Source organism: Cydia fagiglandana, chromosome 12 (genome assembly GCF_963556715.1).
Source record: "Cydia fagiglandana chromosome 12, ilCydFagi1.1, whole genome shotgun sequence".
Classification (NCBI taxonomy): domain Eukaryota; kingdom Metazoa; phylum Arthropoda; class Insecta; order Lepidoptera; family Tortricidae; genus Cydia; species Cydia fagiglandana.
In genome coordinates, this window is record NC_085943.1 from 5,106,188 (window position 1) to 5,126,879 (window position 20,692).

The 20,692-nt window shown below is 40.3% G+C and overlaps 1 protein-coding gene across 1 annotated transcript in view; it reads right to left on the reverse strand.

The window, feature by feature from the left end:
* Positions 1-1,702: 1,702 nt before the first annotated feature.
* Positions 1,703-20,692, reverse strand: part of LOC134669465 (RNA-binding protein MEX3B) — a 73,096-nt gene continuing 54,106 nt past the window's right edge. Inside the window, exon 2 of the mRNA XM_063527045.1 lies at positions 1,703-4,024. Coding sequence (XP_063383115.1) covers positions 3,138-4,024 — 887 coding nt within the window. The 3' untranslated portion in view covers positions 1,703-3,137. The remainder of the gene's footprint in view (positions 4,025-20,692) is intronic.

Here is a 20,692-nt window from a genome sequence, read left to right on the forward strand (position 1 = left end):
TCTACGGTGCAGCGATAGAATGCAAATAGATTGCACGCTAGACGCACCGTAGCGCCGCTACGCCCGTAGCACTCCAGCGTAGGTGAGTTACTAACTACTAACGGAAGTCGATTCGTTTTTCTGCATTACTATACAGCAAGTGCCGTATTTAAGATTGTATTTAATATAATATATCAGTTCAAGCTCAGTTTGTTTCTGTATAGTCGACGTCAAAGATATAGGTACTGTTTAGTTAGACTTTTGCATTTTACTCCTTAAAGGCGGAAAATGTAATATAGTAATTCACAGAAAAAAGTGTACGACTTTTTTTATTTTAAAAATCTAGTTTAGAATTGTTTCTACTAAGACATAATCACGAGGACTATCGAATTAAAAAAGAAAAAAGGGTCCAAAAAATTGACGTTTTTTGATACGCCTTTTTCACCGAACCGTCACAAAACGGACATCTAAAGTTGTTTCATATTAATGGTCCTCGTGATTCTGGTCGAAAAACTAAATGGTATACTTTTTTCTTAAAAAACCCACATATCCTTGACGTTGATTGTACCTGTGCCTACATCAATATAAAAATGCAAGAAAGACGCAAACATATTGAAATAAAATTGATATCATATTTTTAATATCTGAGGCTCCTTTGTTGGTGGTCGCGATTCGATTTCAACATAATATTTAGGTTCTATAAATATTCAGTAGCTTATTTTGCAATTGATTATAAAATAGAATAATCAGTGTACAAATATTTAGACCTAGATAAGACAAGACGTGGAGGTCAATTCTAATTTAACTATTTGTTAGGGTTTTGATACGATCCTCGGTGATTGGCGCTCATTTCACGTGTACGACTTTCACTTCATATAACACTTTAAACTCTCGCGTTTTGTACACATATCTAATTACACAAACGGGTCTACCGCGATATAATTTCATTGTTTTTACCTTTAATTCCGACGTTTCAGCTGAGTTGCACCAGCAGTGGTCACGGAACGACTGACATCCCAGCAAATGTCAACGGAGATATTAATAAAACACAAACTACTCGAAATTGGTCTATATAAATGTTCGGGGTAGACAAAGAAATTGAAATACGTCGGAAATTAAGGTAAAAACAATGAAATTATATCTCGGTAGACCTGTTTGTGTAATTAAAATTAAATATGACTTTTATTTCATTTCGCATGCACCAATCAACGTGAGTTATCTTCAAGGTCGTATCAAAATCAAAACCGTAACAAGTTGTTAAATCTGAATTCTGTTCCTGTTTTAAATATTTTGTTGCGAAAGATATAAACTGAAGACGGGAATACTGGTTTCCGCAAGAATCATTTTAAAAATAGTTTTCTCTGAGTTTTTCAATAACTATTTAAGCGAGAACAAATTTTCCTATTAATGAATTAATAATACCTAGGTCTTAGCTTTCCTAAAGTAACAAGAATACTTTGCTGTCATTTTTATGCATTTAAATTACTTCCTGTTTTTAAAACACGAATCTAGAATGCAGAATAATTTTGCTGCATTTTTTGTAAGTAGCTTGTTTCAAGGAACTGGTACTTTTGTACCAAAATATGGCAATAACTAGAGGTTCTGCAGCGACTTGACCTTTGGACAGCCGTCTTTTGTTTTTATATGACACCCAACGACGGTTTGACAGTTTGGCCGTCAAAAAGTCAGGACAGTGCAAGGAGGGTCAAATAAAAGATTCAGGTGGAAAGTTATAGTTTATATTTAGATTTATAATAAGATATGTAGTCTACAAAATTTCACAAATTTTCACAACGTTATTTGAACCTAAAGCGTTCTACCCATTTTATTATGAAAATAAAATTATCGAAATCACTGGATCTACACGCGGGGGGGAGGTTTACGCAACTTTATTTTTAAAATATAATCTAATAGGCAGCATTTTAAATCTCGCGTATCTTTACATGAGTAAGTCAAAAACTTATAACGGTAAAAAAATAAAAAAATATCCATCCATAAACCTCTCCTCCGGAACAAAACAACGCCCTCCCGTACATATACAAACATATTTATTATAGTTACATTAACTAGATTATACAGAATAATGATTCCTATGAAATATAATTATGCATTCTTTAAATTTATTCAATAATGTAATAATAATACTTAATAAGTATCAATAGGTAATGGTTAGTCAATGTTCGTGCTACGGACTACAATAGTTATAATAATGAATGAGTCGTATTATTTCTTTATTATTTTATTACTATAATTTTATTACTCGATATATATATACTATAACCACTAAACGAACATGCAGCCTCGGCCCGCATAGCGGGCTCTCATAATCACAAAAAAACATCGTCAACACATAAAATAATAATCAATAATAATCATACAGATAAAAATCATTCATAAAAACATTACAATAAAAATCTAAACATTAAAACACACTTAAAACAAACATTATATTAATATTATCATAATCATAGTGTGTAGTACGTATGTATAATATCATTTAAGCGAATAATCGTATAGTCAAAAATAGTATGAGCATGGCGCGCCGGGGAGCGCGCGGCGGCGCTTTAGTCTACCCCGCCCCTAGCACACCGGGGCACTCTCTACCAACAAACATTAGCTAGGGCTCGCGCCATCGCCTACTCCTAGACTCTGAACAGTCAACAGGCCACCCGGCTCCCCGCGCCGCCCGTATCGCCTAATATATTATTATATCTTAATACTTTACGCTATTACGTTAGGTAAGCTTTATAAATTTTCGATTTCTCATTTACGCTATCAATAATAATAATTATACAACTTTTTTTAAATTTTATGTTTTTTTTTCGAAATTCTATCGTAACGTACTTCGCTCTCTCTGCGGCCGCCAGCGCACAGCTGCGGCCTTAATAAAAAACGTTCATAATAAGAAAATATATCGTGAATAACTCTGCCGACTTACGATAGGTAGGTTCGGCGCGGCGGACGGGCCGTGCCGGCGAGGCGCCGACTTTTGGCACCAGGATTTCGATTACGCGATTTTTATTTTTTTAATATTTTTATAACGATTTTTAAGTAAAAAAGATCGATCCCTATTACAAAACGTGCTCGATAAAACCACCGGTGTCGGGCGGTAGCCCCCGTCTCCGCGCCCGCGTTAGTGCAACTACCGAGGTAGCAGTCTACGAGAGGATGCGGATCGCCTGGTGCGCAGGCGCCGAGCAGGCGGGGCACGGCGCGCCGCCCGCCGCCAGCCGCTGCGCGCACTCCAGGCAGAACAGGTTGTGTCCGCACGGCACCAGCGCCGCCGCCACGCCGCGCTCGCCGCACACCGCGCACGCGCGCACCGGCGACGCCGCCGGCGACGGCCGCGTGCCGCCCCACGCCCACACGCCCGCCGCGCCGCCGCCGCCCGGCGACTCGAACGACGGCGACTCGCCCAGCCCCTCGTCGCGCTCCGTCGACGACCAGATGCCGAGCAGGTCGCCGAGCCGCGCCGACGAGCCGCCCGACGAGCAGGAGCCCGCCGACGAGAAGGCGGCCTCCTGGTCGGGGCGGGGCAGCAGCGAGGCGAGCCCGGCGCGGTACAGCTGCGCGAGGGGCTCGCTGTCGGTGGCGGGCGTGGTGCCGGCGGGGCCGCCGGCGGCGCCGGTGCGAAGGGCGATGTGGGCTTCTATTTCCTTGCGGGCGGCCTCGACGCTCTCGGGCAGGCCGGTGACCTCAAAGACGGGCTCGCGCTCGCGGGAGGGTGTGACGATGTAGGTGTGCGTCGTGTGTTGGATGCGTTTGATGGTGGCGCCCTTGGGGCCGACGACGAGGCCGACGACGCGGTAGGGCACGCGCACCTGCGCGGTGACGTGTCCGGGCGCGCCGGCGGGCGGCGGCGGCGCGGCGCCGCACTTGCGCGAGGCGCGGATCTGCGAGAAGTGCTCGGCGGCGGAGAGGATCTCGCGCTTGGCGCGCGCGACGTCCTCCTTGCGCCCCGTCACCACGAACACGGGCTCCTCTCCGCGCACTGGTGTCTTGATGTATGTGTTGGTCTTCGCTCGCAGCGCTTTGATTTTGCAGCCTGAAACAATAGAGATCAAACGTTAATGACACGTTATTCTAGGTGACTGGGCGCCCGAGAGCTATTTACGGGCTTTTAGAAAAAATAATTTAAGAATTTTGACGGAGCTCTAGATCATACTTGATATGAGCTGCGGTGATTTTTTATGTGACTGATCTTACACAACAATATTATGTTGACTCGCTCATAAGATTCGATCGTTCCCCTACTTGCTCTGTTGGTAACATGAAAGTGTCCAAAATCTTCAATGAAACACATATAGATAGAATATGGCAGGATTTTTTACCAAGCTACTCATAGATTTAAAAGCAGTGCGCTTACCGACCACTACACCACTTTAACTTGCTCATTCCTTTTACGATTAAAAGAAGGCAACTATTTTTACTTCATCTAGTCGGCACAGACCCACTGCCCTAACCACATACATATTCACTTGTTTATTCCCGCTAATCTAAGTAAAATAGCACCTGTCGTATCGCCGTCCCTGTCGCGCCCCCACTGCGGCAAAAGCGTGGCAACGTAGCGCAGCATCCAAGATGCGACCACATAAACTTGACCCGAGGAATTTGCATAAATTCTCCATGTGCCTTGCGTAATATTCCTTAAGGAGTTTTCAAGTTTTCAAAACAACATGAACGTATCCCATTTTTCGTTTAATATTATAAGTTTTAATAGCTCTCTACTGGTAGAGAATGCTTTTGGCATTAAGTCCGCCTTTTGTACGATAAGTTTTCTTTTGTGCAATAAAGTTTAAATAAATAAATAAATATAATGGCAGGCGCTATCTCGCGCACGAGATACTGTCGCGGTGCACTTGTGCTAAGCTTATTTATTGATCGATATAAATCGTTATTCACTTTATTAATCCCACCTTAAAATCGAGAGCTATATAAAACTTAAACTCAACACAAAAGACGTCTAGTTCCGTTTTTAGACTACATTGTATTCAAAAACATAGACGATTTGAATACATCATGGGACATAGAATTCCTAAACAAATAATGCCGCACTTGAATATAAAGTAACTTGTAACTTTTTTCCTCTAAGATTCAAATTTGTATGAAATGGTCGTCATTTTGAGGGTCGCATGCCAAGGCCAGACATGAAGGCTACAGTGCCACTGCGAATTGAACGTATTGTGAATTCGAATACTATTATTTAAATTTAAGCTAGAAGAGCGACTTAGCATAGTCACGAAAACTTAAACTAGGGGTCGTTTTTATACAGATTTTTCTAGGGTAGAGTAAGAAGTAGTAGCGTATGGGTTCTTTATTTTATGCTCAAAAAATGGTCTCTAATTCAGTTAGGATTGTAGTGAAACCTATAATAGTTATTGTTATTTTATTAGTCTTGCGATAATAAGATATTAACATTCGACGATGAGAAAAAGTGCTAACAGAGATTTTTTTACACTAACGAATAATAAACCTACCTATACCTCGTTTTTTTTAGCATTAGAAAAAAGGTAAACAATCTTGATGTGTCTTTTAATTGAAAAACACATTTTAAAAATAAGTTACGGCAAATATGTAACAATTATGAATCTAATACGATCATTTATATTCTTCTGCTTTCATAAGTAAGTTTTTGGTTTTTAAAAAGCGTTTTTCAATTAAAAGACATGCCAAGATCGCTTACCTTCTTGCAAGTTCTTTCTAATGCTAAAAAAAACGATCTATATGTAAACGTTAAAATATGTGTAAAATGGCCAAAGTCCTAACATTAAGTTGTCTTCCGTCTCGAGGCTACGGCAGCCTTCCGAACAACCCTGTACCTAATGCTCAAGTTCACGAACGGTCGTCTCTCCTATACGTGACGTTCCACGGCAAAAGGTACCTTATGGCGGCTGGCGCTTATGTCGCATGGCGCCGCAATAATATTGGAGCGGCGTTAATAATAGCGTAAGCGCCAACCGCCATAAGGTACCTTTACCCGTGGGACGTCACATACAATGTTATATATTATACGACGGTTATTCCGATTCTGTCGAATGAAACCAGGATATCGTGGTCTCAGTATATTTAATAACCGTGGGGATCGCAGAGCGCTGTTAGGGTTGGTTTTAATAACAAAACTTCCGCGAGACACAAACATATTAAATATATTAAGAACGGGTCACTCACGTATTTTCACGTATTTTTAGTATTTTTTTCGTGAGTGACCGTTTTTAATATATTTAATAGGTTGGTTTTTGGGATCTGTTTCGTTCAAACCGGTCGTCTGCTTCCCATACTTACGACGGTTATTCCGATTCAGAGGGCCTCCCGCGAACCACGTTCGACGTGTTGCCTCCCTGTCACACTTACGTGCGAATTTACAAGTGCGACTGAGAGGCAACCATCGAACGTGGTTCGCGGTAGGCCCTCTGAATAGAACCAGTGTATCTTGACATCGATTCACGTAGGTAACTGTGTGGTGCCTCTGGAACCGCTGTACAGTGACCTCAACAGTGGCAGGCGTGGCTCACTCCGCGATTTCGTCGCTTTGCTACAGGTAGCTAAAAGTACATCCGTTCCACACCAATTTTGGGGAAAGCCATAAGCCGCGCGTGGCGCTGACGCCACCTAGCGGCCATATCTGTGCTGATCGTAACAGACGCGTTTTGTTAGAGTGAGTCTTCTGTACCTAGTACTATTATTTATTCTGTGATAGTGGCAATAAATGTGAGAAATCGCAAAGCAATAAAGGCTGGTTTTTAGATGTTGATGCGTTTGTTTTGATACATTAGGTAGGGTTAGAGGGTTGTTGTATGAAAATAGCAAAATACTTATGATCGGGTATAAAACCAAAAAAAAATTGTTACGGCTGAAGGGTCGCGAATAGCACTCTTATAGTAGGTAGAGATTTGGTGTTGTTTAAACCTACGCTGAAGGCCAAAAATCCCGACATGAATTCAAAGAAGTCTAATCCTAAACTAAGTATGCGAACAAGCTCTTCAATAGGATTAAAAAGAATAAGCGCTAAGAGAAGATAGACAAATACAATATTTTCTACATAAACATATACAAAATAGCCTTTTTAATACTGTTTCATAATTTGTTTATAATTCACGTCTAACTAGAAATCAATCAGGCCCCAAAGCAACCCGCGTTAAGACGAAGTATCAATGTTCCCCATCCTCCCCCCGACCACGCGGCGCGCGGAGCGGCAACGTCGCCCACGCGGTTACGTCGACGATGTAAATAATGCTGTCCCACTCTGTTTGACAGCTGGTGACGTCGCCATATTATGATGTTACGACATCGGCGATTATGTCTCTATGAGGCCCGATTTGACCTAATTTTTTGGGTGTGCCGAACTTCAACTGATGGCTTATGGGGATTGTGAACTCTTGGTCCGAATTATGTCATTGAAATAGATGAAACAAATACAGAAAAGATTTGGTACCTTAAGACATGAAAGGGGTATAAGTTGAGGAATAAATTCGCATTTATACACGTGTTTTATATTTATAATAAAGAAAGATAAATAAAATTACCTACTAATATACCAATTTATACCGGGTGTGGCCTGTAATATGAGCAAAAAATTAAACTGTAGGCTGTACTCCTCATACTGACCAACATTTGTTCAGCGACTTTTAAAAATAACTTGCAGTTTGATTTATAATACACTTTGAAGTTTATTCTAAGACGCAATGTATTGCGAATTTTGTTAAGTTTAAGGCGTGACAAGCAACGTCAATCACAATGATATGGCGTGGCGATGACGTCCATTGAAGGTAATATTTGTTTTGTATGAGAAATAGAGAATCTAAGTACTTCATAATTTTTAAGTTGTTGAACAAAAGTGTCACCGTTTGAGGATTACAATCTATGTTTTAATTATTTGCTCGTGTTATAAGCCACACCCTGTATAATGGGAAAGTTTTACATAAGCTTATTAAATGCGAATATTTTGTTTCAAACGATTCCACGATCAATAGAGTTCCAAGAAAGGCGAAGGTGATACGTAGACAGCCTAAGCTTGAAGCTGAATAAATAAAGCCAGGTTTCCTTGGAAACTCCTCCCCCTGAAAACCAGGGTGAATTCACGGAAAAGATAAAGTTTGAAATGAAGCCAATTTGTGCTCTAGTTTTTTGATAGCGCTATAAGAGTCAGGCTTTACCTACCTAGAGTTTATAGTCCGTTTTTTTAGCATTAGAAAGAACTTCGCAGAAGTAAGCTTGTGGTTCCAAATCCGGCACTTTTAGCGGTAATCATTTGAAGTAAATGTATTGACCATGCTACATTAGATAATTTAATAATTATTAACAATTAATATAAAAAGTTCTTTCTAATGCTAAAAAAACGAACTATAGAAGTCACACTGTAAATGCTTGTACAAATTGTGAGCAAAATAAGGTGGGTTATTTAATTTTTACTTGTTTACCGAAAGGATATGATGTAAATATGAAATTTACTTTGAGTATATAAAAGCAACTGTTTTATGGCCTCCAAACCTAAAGTCGGTAGTGACCCTGTCTGCAAAGCTGGAGATTCCGGGTTCGAATCCTGGTAAGGGCATTTATTAGTGTGTTTATCAAAAATACCTATTATTTATTTATTTAACTGTATTAACCTTAAGAGAGTCAAAGGCCTTTAAAGCGTAGTTTAACCGTAACCAGGCGTGGCTCACTCCGCGATTTCGTCGCTTTGCTACAGGTAGCTAAAAGTACATCCGTTCGACCCCAATTTTGGGGTTTGCCATAAGCCGCGCGTGGCGCTGTCGCCACCTAGCGGCCATATCTGTGCTGATCGTGACAGACGCGTTTTGTTAGAGAGTGAGTCTGTACCTAGTACTATTATTTATTCTGTGCCATAACCCCCAAAATGTAAACCTTATTAATTAACTAAACATCACCCGTATAAAAGTAAGTCATCCAACGTTTAGCTATGACGTAAATCTGAGCGTTCATAATCTCGCATATTGAATGGATTTCCGTAACACGTGACCAGGTGCCGACGTAACCGGGGGTAGTTCGCTCCGGTCGTTGAACCCGGACGTTAACCCCGGGTGACCTCCGACCTGATTTCAACTCTGTACGCGCGGGCTAAAGTCGATTTTTGGGTGCGTAAACTAGACTGCAGAGTTATTTTAGGTCCTAAGTAAGGCTGTAAGTGAAATGGGGCTGTTTTCGTGAAAAATGCGAGGGCACAATCGTTTAGGATGATTAATAGTGAGGTTTTCAAACATCAATAGCTCGTGTAGATAATGAAATGGTTGAAGAAGACGGTTTTGACGCTAGAAAACTAAATGGATGGGTGCAATTAGGAGAAAAAGTGAAGTCTAGATTTTTCTGAAATTTAATAAAGCAGACGTGACTAAATGGGTGAATCAATCTTAAATAACAGATAAAATATATTATAAGAAAATGCGAAACCTTAAAAAGTCTGTTCATGCTTTGATTGAGTAGGGTATTTTATTATACAGCTGTGTATTTTCTGTTATTTTGACCCAATCCAAGATCGCAAAGCCCGTGATACCAGGAGAACAGTACACGATAAGAGTTGGCTCGCGGCCAGCAGGCTACGTTCACGAATTAGCATCTTAAACAACTTGGCAACACTTTCAACCGCCTCGTATCGGCCACCACTTTAAACAGCTTCAATTTATCAAGCTACAATACAGAAAAGTAAATATTTATGGAAATGTTAGCTATCTATTTAAATTTAAGGGAAATTTTGAACAATATATCATAATTATCATAAAATCATCGTAATTCCGTAGTAAAAATATTCGCAAGCAAAGTAATGAGAAAATAAAAGATAACTAGGTAAAGTACTAAACGTAGGCATAAAACTAGTGCATAAACCGTAGAGCTTCTACGCGCCTACGCGGGCAGTGCACCCTGCTACGGCGTAGCAACCGGGTCAGTGCGCTCGCCAACACGGTGTTAAAAGGACATATGCGCCAAGAAATATATACACGCTTAGGCCTTTTCGATTTGTTGCGGTGTATGAAAGCTCTGCGAACCGCTGATTCCTTTTCTACGTGGCTTAGTGTATAAATGCCTATGAAATGTATGAGTATACTATAAGTACGGTAGCATTTGATAGTATTACATACAGTAGAACTCATTTAATACACCATTTAAAATCCAAACAACTTATTTCCATATTTATTTTCACAGTTAATACGCTTTTTCGCGGTCCCAACAAAATGTTATTAGGAAGGTTTTACTGTATGCATGCATTTATTTATATGAAAACCATGAAAATAATTTCAGCTAAGACCCATTTTATATAAAATTATTAAATTCAATAGCGAAATAAATTAATATCTCAGAAATATAAATACCAGAGCGGCATGAATAGAAAGAGTAGCAATAAACGGAGAACAAACGGCTGTTTTCAGGTCATTGAGAACAAACTTTATAGGACTGTTTTCCCTGAAGTTTTACCTGAAGTTGTCTCAGATTTACAGCCGTATTCGAACAATGAAATACGTCAAACACTAGATATTGAAACGATATGGATCGGATATGTCAGTGGAAGTGACGTTTTTGTTAGAGGAAACTTAAATTTTGACACTGTCACTGACATATCCGATCCATATCGTTTCAATATCTAGTATTTGACGTATCTCATTGTTCGAATACGGTTGTTATAAGAGTTTTTATTTATGTACATCTATATCAGTCCATATTAACAAACCTGTATACTGGGTGTATCGTAATTTTAACATTATTGATAACCGATACCTTAATTACATTCAAATTTAGAACATCTCTGAGAAACAAAGAAATTTGATTTGGCCTCTATTCTAATAGCAGTCGAGATGACGTTTTATTCGTAATGAAATGTCAGTTGCAAACAATTTTGACGAATTTCGCATGTTACTTGATATCGAACGATATGGCAGTCGGCCCCCGACTCTAGCTTGTCTCTGAATAAAAAAAAAGGATCGGTTCGAAAAGGGTTCAAATTATCCTAATAATGTGCAATAAGTGACGTTTTCAACCAAAAGGTACCCTTGTCGGCTGTCGATAAGGTTGATTTCAAATTAAGCATATATGGAAATAGTGCCTTATAGATATTCGAGAATAAGTATCCTTTTGGAAAATGGCACAATTATGTACATTGGGCGGCACAAGGCAGAGACCGGCCTAACAGTTCAATTCGAAAAGCAAATGGAAACAGCCCGGAAAAGCGAAGACATCTAAATAATGAAGTTGTCTCGCTCGCACTTTGATTAATGAGGATAAAGCTATGACACGGCTCTATCGCTTTCTCTCACGCTAAGTGAGAGCGGGAAGGAAGTTAGCGATACAATACATATTTGATTTTTCCGCGGGAAGAATGGATCTCTAGGGGAGCGTTTAGACGAAGAAAAAGCATTAGGAGGGCGAGTTGGTCGCTCTATTTTATTGAATTTGTCTATGCTAGGTGTTTAGTTTGTTGTTAGAACTATTTAATAGATGTCGTTATTTCCGACACAAACTAGTTTTTAGGGTTCCGTACCCAAAGGGTAAAACGGGACCCTATTACTACGACTTCGCTGTCCGTCCGTCCGTCCGTCTGTCACCAGGCTGTATCTCACGAACCGTGATAGCTAGACAGTTGAAATTTTCACAGATGATGTATTTCTGTTGCCGCTATAACAACAAATACTAAAAACAGAATAAAATAAAGATTTAAATGGGGCTCCCATACAACAAACGTGATTTTTGACCAAAGTTAAGCAACGTCGGGAGTGGTCAGTAGTACTTGGATGGGTGACCGTTTTTTTTTTTGCTTTTTTTTGTTTTTTTTTTGCATTATGGTACGGAACCCTTCGTGCGCGAGTCCGACTCGCACTTGCCTGGTTTTTTAAGTCATTTTTTTCAGAACGATTTTTTCTGCTCTATTCAGCACAACCGATCTTCACGATTTTACACCACATATACGTCAAGTAAAGTTAACAATTTTAGCTTCATTGCGAAAATACACGAACATAGGTACCTACAATTGACGTGTACATGGAGAAGATTGAATCACAATCGCAAAAGTTTGACAAGCTAATGGATGACGCGAACACACCTACGTGTATGTATATGTCGGCGGCCGATCGTAAGATCAGGCAGATCGTAATGTTCCTGTGTATAGTTTTGAAGTTATAGTCACATTAAACCAATATAAGCCAGTTTGCCCTTCGGGCATCTGAAGCAACCTAACGCTACGTCTTACGTAGGCGCGAACAACGCGCGAACGCGGCGCGGCGCGGCGCGGCGAAATCAATCCTTTGATGCCCATAGAAGTGTCCTACGTAAGCGATCTCGTTGCGAACGCGGTGCGGCGCGATTTGCACGCGAATGTCAGGCGGCGCGGCGCGGCGCGGCGCGGCGCGGCGCGGCGGCGGCCGCTTTCGCCGCGCCGCGCCGCGCCGCGTTCGCGCGTTGTTCGCCTACGTAAGACGTAGCGTTACGAACCTATCTTACGTATATATTGAATATCGTTCGTTAGGTTGCTTCAGATGTCCGAAGGGCAAACTGGCTAGAAATAGGATATGCGGGGCTCCGTCGACTCAGGAAACGAGTCAAAGATTTTCACGTTTCACGATATGCCTGATCTTACGATCGGCCGCCGACATATACATTCACGTGTATTAATATAGCCCTAAATATTCTTCAACTTGAACGTTATACAGGTTGGCCAAAAAATTTTCGCGTTCTCGGGGTTGATCCCATAGTAAAAGTTGCTGAGGAGAATCCCAAATCCCTGGCAACGAGAATGCACTTATTTTTGACCACCCTGTAAATATAATAATAAAGGTACAGTCAGAATCAAAATATGCGGATAAAACAATGCGCCAAAAGTATCTGCTACCCTGGAATACTTTTCCAAATAAAGATATATATCTACAGTTAAAAAGTATCTGTTAAGAGTCTAATTGTTCTACATACAGACATATAACATATCTCTTTTTGTTAAGCTGCTAGAGAATGGTACAGTCAGCAGCAGAAATTGCTAAGCGAGCCAGGTGTTTAAAATGATCTTGACGCGACTTTACTGTTAAGTTAAGACAATAAGAGCGTGTGAAGGTAATTTTGAACACCACGCCCGATTAGCAACTTCTGCTGCTGACTGTATGTAATCGTAGATACTTTTGACGCTCAGTTTGGCCCCGTAGACAACATTTCAATCGCTAATGGTACTCGTAACATTCCATTTATAACCGCAGCTGCAATACTGTTCATTTTAGTATGGAAATTGGCAATGACAGCGACGCGTTCAGTACCGGTAGTGCAGCTGCGGTTAGAAATGGAATGTTACCATAACGCTCCGTAGCGAACGAAACGCAACTGTCACTGTCACACTAATATGGAAGAGTGATAGAGAAACACATAGCAATTCGATGGCGAAACGCAATTGTCACCTTGGCTAGGCCGCCTGATCCGCCACTGTTGACGCTGACTGGACCCCTCCGCAGACAAATCAATACCCGTAACATAAATTAAAGTGATGCCTCTCGACGGAAATTAGGCCGTTTTGTTTATAAACACTGCTATTTACACTGTATCCACCGAATTGTTTTCATTCAATCCAGTTACGTTTGATGCATATTTTATGATCAAATTTTACGAGTCGAAAAATATTATCCATAGCTTAAGGGCGTCAAAGTTTTTATAGGTGCGTGAAAGATTAAGAAAACTGAATACTGTATACCTAGATGTGGTATCCGAAAGAGAAAATAACCGAGGCCTTCAGTGCTCAATAGTACAATACAATACAAGTGCGAAAAGCATGAAATACACATTACAAATGCGAAAATGAGCAAAGAGTGGCTATAAATTCAAACACGGCTGAAAGGAGTGTTTTAAATCGACACGAGTTGCGAATTACCACTTCGCACGTTTATCGTACAACGTTCTACAGTAGACATGCGCGAAACAGTGCTCCAAAAAGGAATGCTATATCACATCACTTTTCCGAACACGTAACATTACACTGAGATATCACATCACTTACACTTTACAGTATATATGGTCCCTTAAATTTTCGACATACGCACTTAGTGCTAGTTACCGCACTAGGACGGTAAAGTAACACCATTGTAAATAAAATTATTTGACCTAGTTAATAATACGTGTCGTTTTAGTCAAAAGACAACATTGTTAGTTGTTAATAAGAACGCTGGCATAAAAATGCCGTTCAAAATCGTCTTTATTGAAAACACATACTAAACATCAAAACATCTACACGCAAAATCACCAGGCAGGCATATAAATCAGGAGTTGTCAGTACAAGGCGCCAGGGGTCGCCAACCGCACCCTTACCCGCCCTACAGCTACACTACAGCTGTTCCCTATACAATGCTATATCATAATGCCCGGGAATGATTTTCATCTTCGCCTTTCTATGTTTTTCTGATTTTTGTCTCGTGATTAATAGTTCGTGAGACAGAGGAAGCGTTTTCGTCATAGCGATTTGGCGCTAAGCCAACGCGTCCAACGACTCGTACAGTGGCCTGCAATAATATGTTACACGACAAAGGCGGCAAAAATATCTGACACGATCTTATTTGTAGAGCCGTAAGAGCGTGTCACATATTTTTGCGGCCTTCGGAGAGTAACATATTATTGCAAGTGACTGTACTGACTACTGAACCGCAGAGGGTATACTTTCTACGTAGTTATGTTTTCTATATCGTGGATTCAAACGCTTTAAGTTCCTGTCGTCAGAATAGATTGATAGTAGCTATCGAATCACTTGGGATGAGTACCCCTGAACGTTGCGGCTTGCCGTGACGTCATACGGAATGGTATCCATTATTCACTGCTATAATTGCTTTTTAAGCTTGTTTTTCCAGTTTCATGATTTGCGTTTACGTCAAATACCTAAGTAGCTTAACCGCTTTTAAAATTGCAGGCGTTGTCTAGATCGATTGTAGCGTCTAACATCTCCCTTACATTACAGATTATTTTATTTTTAATTATCAAAACGTGAAGAGCTTTGCAGTTTTTCCCGTTGTCTGAATCGATTCCTATCAGCGTCATCTAAAACCTCAGTTTACTCAAAATTTTACATTGTTTTGCATTAATTAAAATAACTACAACATGTACTTGAAATGAGTTAAATTCAGCCGTCTGAATCGATTGCAACGTCTCAACGAATATCGTATTTAAAAGCTTCCCAAAACTTAACACTATCTTACGTCAAAATAAGTATTTCTTTCATGAAATAATTAGTTAAGACACTAAAAAGCTGTTGTGGTCCGAATCTAACCAAACGTCTCAGCGAATATCTTAAAAGTTTTCCCGAAATGTCGCATGCGGTAGAGTTTCCCGCTCGGCGCGGGGCGCGGGGCGCGGGCGGCGCCGCAGGGGCGCGTGCCGTGTCGCACCCCCGATCGATAGCGGCCAACGACCCCGGCCCGGTGCATTGGCAGCCCCTGCGAATTTAACCCACATTCCGCGCTAATTGTTCTAACGCTGATTACGCATAGGCTGCGTTTTAATGTTAGCCGATGTGATTTGAAAATGATATATTCCTATTTCCGCACTAAATCGATTACCTACTTATATAATTGCGTTTGGGACGGGGCGGAGCTCCGACTGCGAGAATCATTGGATACAATACAATATTTTCTAGATACGTTGTTTTAGTTATAGGCAGGATGATTTTATACTTGTTAGGACTACTTATACAATAGGCCTTTTTCATCTGTGTCAGATGTTTTAAGCAGCATCGCGGTAACAACACTTGCGTTCGTGGCTGTATAGCCCTATGTGGGACTACGTACGTCTATTTATATATCTAATAATAGATTGAAACAGGTTAAAACGACTTATTTTGTAGGCTTTTTTACTTTATTTTAACCACATTTACCTTAGCTCAGCACCCTGCTTCGAGCCCTGAAAACGAGCTAATTAAAAGTGACAAATGCTCAGAATCTTTGCAAAGTACAAGCGCTATAAAGGCAACGAAACGTGAATCATCAACATATTTTAAGCAAAGTGCCTAGAATTAAGGTTGAGGAAATCAAGCGCTCAGGAAAAGCGTCGGCCATTGCACCCGCCTTACATAACACCGGGGGTGCAGAGGTAGTAAGAGGTAGGCCGCCGAGCAATAACACCCACTCCGAATAGGCTCAAGTCACGCCCGCCCCGTGATTCAAAAACAACTTTACTACAACGACAATAAATCTCATTCTTGAATACGCTGAGGCCGCGAGATGCGTAGAATGATTGATGATGCGTCTTAAAGGCGCGGGGGGCGTGGGGGGAGGACGGGGTTGATCGAACTGAAGTCAGCCGCGTTCAACGGCCCGCGGCCGACTTTTGGTCCTCAGCTAATTTATCATAGCCCAACAAGGGTTTGACGACCTAAATAACGACGACGCTAAAGGTACCTATGGAACTGATTTACGTCATAATCGGGGCTCTATAAACAATCTAGGTATATGAAATACTACGGATAAAACTACTTTTTTCATGGAAGTAGAAGAAACCCTGCAAAATTGTATTAATATTAGTGCGATGCAGCATGTTTCAGTTTAGAAATTTCAAATATCGAACGCCTGTTTCAAAAAACAAATTTCTCCAAAACAATATGTACCTTGCTCCTAAAGTTAACAGTTCAATATCCTCAGCAAGCAATGAGTAAATAGTTCGTTCTCATTCCAGAGTTCCCTTTAACCGAGTTACTCGTAGCGAGACAAATGCGACCTTGTTTCGTGAGCGATAAACATTATTTTAATTTGCGCCGGATGTAGAGTTGGTACGTTCTGTGAGTAGACGCTGTCACGTGGTGTCTAGGGATTCCCGCGGGTACGAGCGAGACAAGAGACCGTGCGTACTTCTCTAATCGCCGGAGATAGACATCTATCCGACGAAAGGGAAATGGTACGTGTGGTTATTTTGGTGCTTGTTCTTTTTGTAGCAAACGTTCGAGACATTTCGGTTACTTTAAGTTAGAAAATTGAAAGTATCAGCGGATGCCGACGCGGTAACAAGCATCAACGAAGTTTTTTATTGAGCTTCCTGTCCTGAGTAACACCTGTATTTCATGTGAGCCTAGTACTCGCAACGATTTTCACGGTCGACATGCATTGAAAGTTAACCGACTTGCTAAAGGAATGGTCATGCTAATGTGTTTATCCGTCTGAGTGTCGCAAGGCGTACTTATTAGCAAACTGTTAATTAAGTTTAGCAAGGGCTTGAAAACAGCTAATATGAACCAGCTATACCTATCTACTTAATTATGTTTAAGTAGAAATTATGACTTAAATTATATTCTATCGATACTTAGGATTACACGTAGGATTCTTCGTATAAACTCCAATTTACCTGAAAGCAAGAAAAAATAATTATTAGTAGGTAAAAGTAACTAACATTCAATTAGTAGTGTTAACGTATGTAAATATCTGTCAATAAAGGGCAACATTTCAAAACAAATATGTAGTTTTTGCTGTCGAATTAAAATTCAATAAGCGTCAATCAAGATTAAGATGTAACAGATAGGCCAATAAAAACATGTAATGTATAATATATAATATAAATATAGTGGACGAAACAAGCAAGGTCGAGGGGCCTGTCTCGTCACCTGGCCGGTAATCTGTAATACCCAACGCTTAAATAGCATTTGCATCGAGTTATACCAAATTAAACGTTATCGCGATGGTTATCGGATGTCGGTGTTCGCTTAAAATGGTTTTAGCTTGAGCAGAACGCTCGTCTACGCGAAATAGGCAATGAGAATATAGCCACGGTTATCTCTTTTCAAAACGTACTTTTAACTGTCTGACGTCTTTTTGTACAAAGAGCAACACTCCTAACTCAACAAAGAGAAGGTAGTACATTTAAACCTTAGTGTTAAATAGGCGAAAAGTTACGTTCGATGCATGTTAGGAAAAAATGCAAGAGGGTCAAAGGATATCCTTAGTAGATAGGTACGTGGTATGTCGTATAAGGGTATAAGAGGTTAAGAAGAGTTCTACTATTATCTATAAGATATTGTGTAAGTATGTACTTGAAAAATGGTTTTAGAACACAAGGATAACCGATTAGCAAGAAGGAAGTGCTTTGCACGTCTCTTTTGGCCTTGGACTTCTAATGTCGTTACACCCGACTCGTACTATAGGTACCTAGTATAACCACGATAGTGAGGTTTAGACACGAATTCGCAAATAAATAATATAGGTAGTTAAGTGGAACTGGTGGGAGACGGGTCAAAACCGGGATAAGTAGAAAGGGAGGAAGGAGGCCTTTGCCCAACAGTGGGACACTCTAGGCCCATATAAATAAATAAATAAGTTAAACAGTAGGATGTATGCAATGTTATGATTTTGATGCATATCAATTAGAAAGGTTGCTTTTTGAACGGGCGGTACTAGGGGTTTGTTTCTTTTACGTGTCTTAGAAAAGATATTGCGGTCTGACCTGAAACATTTACCTCATTATGCCTAATATAACTTTTATTTATTGCTAACCCGTTCGTTACTTTTTGCGTGAATGTTAAATCATCATATTTTGCTACTAAGATTGTTATAACTTAGTGTACATTCAAACCTAAAATTAATAACCTCATTAACGACATAGTCGCGTAAATTGTATTCGTACAGTCATGACGTCATCACACGTGGTGCCCATTCATTTCGGCGCTCAAGGCTGCGCGTGAGTTTCGTTTGAATGTAGACCAGTTAAGCGTGACCCTGAGGTCAGTAACAAGTATGTAGAAACCAGAATACACTTATACTGGTTTTGAGCTAATGGCTCGCTTGTGATAAGCGACCGGAATTGATTGGGTTAAGGATGTGTTGAGTGATGGATTCAAATCGGATATTTCGCATTAATTTAAATAGAATTAAGGACATACCTACTCAAGGGAAAAAATAGATATGAAAGAAGATCGCAGAGTCATTCAGGAAACTGCCGGGAAAGCGCTAAAATCAAGACATTAAAAACAGCTTTTGACCGAAACATGGTCAAATATCAAACATAACTAATAGGTAAACATACTTTTTAACGCTCTTAAATAAGGATAGTACAGCGGCCAGAGGGCCTTATACACAGGTTGATGTGACTGGACAGTATCGTACCGACGAGTGGTACCGTTTTGTTCGGCAGAGTTTACTGAGTACTAAATAAGAACTCGTCACTTCCTAAGACTGTGGAGGGGATAATTGTGACGTCACAAAGGTAGCGGTCCCGGATTTCAAAGTTTGGCTAATTACTCAGCAAGTTACTATCGGATTTTTAAAAATGAGGTGTCCTGTGAAAGCTGATGAAATGTAGAATAAAACATGTCTTACAACTAAAAGTGTAATTCAATTAATTATTATTTTATTTACAAAAATCCGAAAACTTTACGTTTGTCTTTTTTTTCTCACCCAAAAAACACAATGAAAACGGCCACTTAGATAAAAAATATGTTATATAAATAATTTAGGTAGATGATTAAGCTAAACGTTACTTCTTGAATTTTGTGAATCCGATAATAAATAAGTAAACTACGATGATTATACCGCAGGCGCGCCGCAGCGAACTGCGCGCGCTCGGTTACTTGGAGGCGCGGGCGCGACTGAGAATGCTGTACTCTATGTCAAAAACTACCTAATATTTTTAAACGAATGATATATCAAATGAAAGATATTTAAATAACCTATAAAACTTGGTTATAAACTAGTATTTGTCATCTAATAATAAGTATATAGAAATAAGCAAACAATAAAAAAAAAAGTAGTCACTTCAGTGTCGATTGGCTCATTGTATTATATGCCAAGTATGAAAATGTTATCTAATAAATGTGAATAAAAACAGTTTACGGCGTTTAGACGTAAAAAGTTACTTAATTTATCATCACAAGATATATTTGAGCGACTTGAAGGTTAGTAAATATTATGCATTGTAAGCACATATAAGTATTTTAGCTATTAATAAGTAGTGCATTATTGTCAAGGCTCGAAGTCGAAAGTAGCCTCCCAGCTGAGATTAGAGATTAAACAATTAGTCCAAGAAATGGGCTCCCACAATGAGGGCGTCTGTCCCCTCTGATGTGGTGCCTACTGCTAGACTCAATGGTGAAAGAGTTCAACAAAGGGGGTATGTACATGCAGGCTTACTCTGACGACGGAGCTAGTGTTACTAGTGAGAGGGACGGTTTTTAGGGTCGTAAGAGATATAATGTTACGTGTAGAGAGAGAGGACTGGATCTCAATCTGTCGAAAACAAAGCTAGTGCTATTCTCTAATAGAAGGATAAAAGAGATGAAACCCATAAAGATGCAAGGTATAGAACTAGAAATGGTGAATGAGCTGAAATATCTGGGAGTTACTCTAGACAGACGCTCAGATCAGATACAAAACTCACATAAAGGAGCAGACGGCAAGAGCCATAAGAACACTATGTCATAAAAAGGGCAGTGGGAAAGATCTGGGCGCTGAAGCTGGGAATGATCCGCTGGATCTACAAGGCGGTGACATGTACTACCCAGGGTGCTATATGCAGTGGCGTGCAGTGCATACAAAAAAAGGTAGGCACTAGGGTAGGCAGTCCATACAAAATGACCAAAAAAAAAGTTGCCGATTTTTATAGTTTGCGTTACATTCCTTCAAGAATGACTCTTCTAGAGCCCGATTTAAGTCTTATCTCCACTGCACGCCACTGGCTATATGGGGATATGAGGACGACCCCGACACATACAATTGTAGGTAATGCCAGGTTTGAAGCTTGGAATGGGGTGGAGAAAAGAGCCTCTTGAATAGTG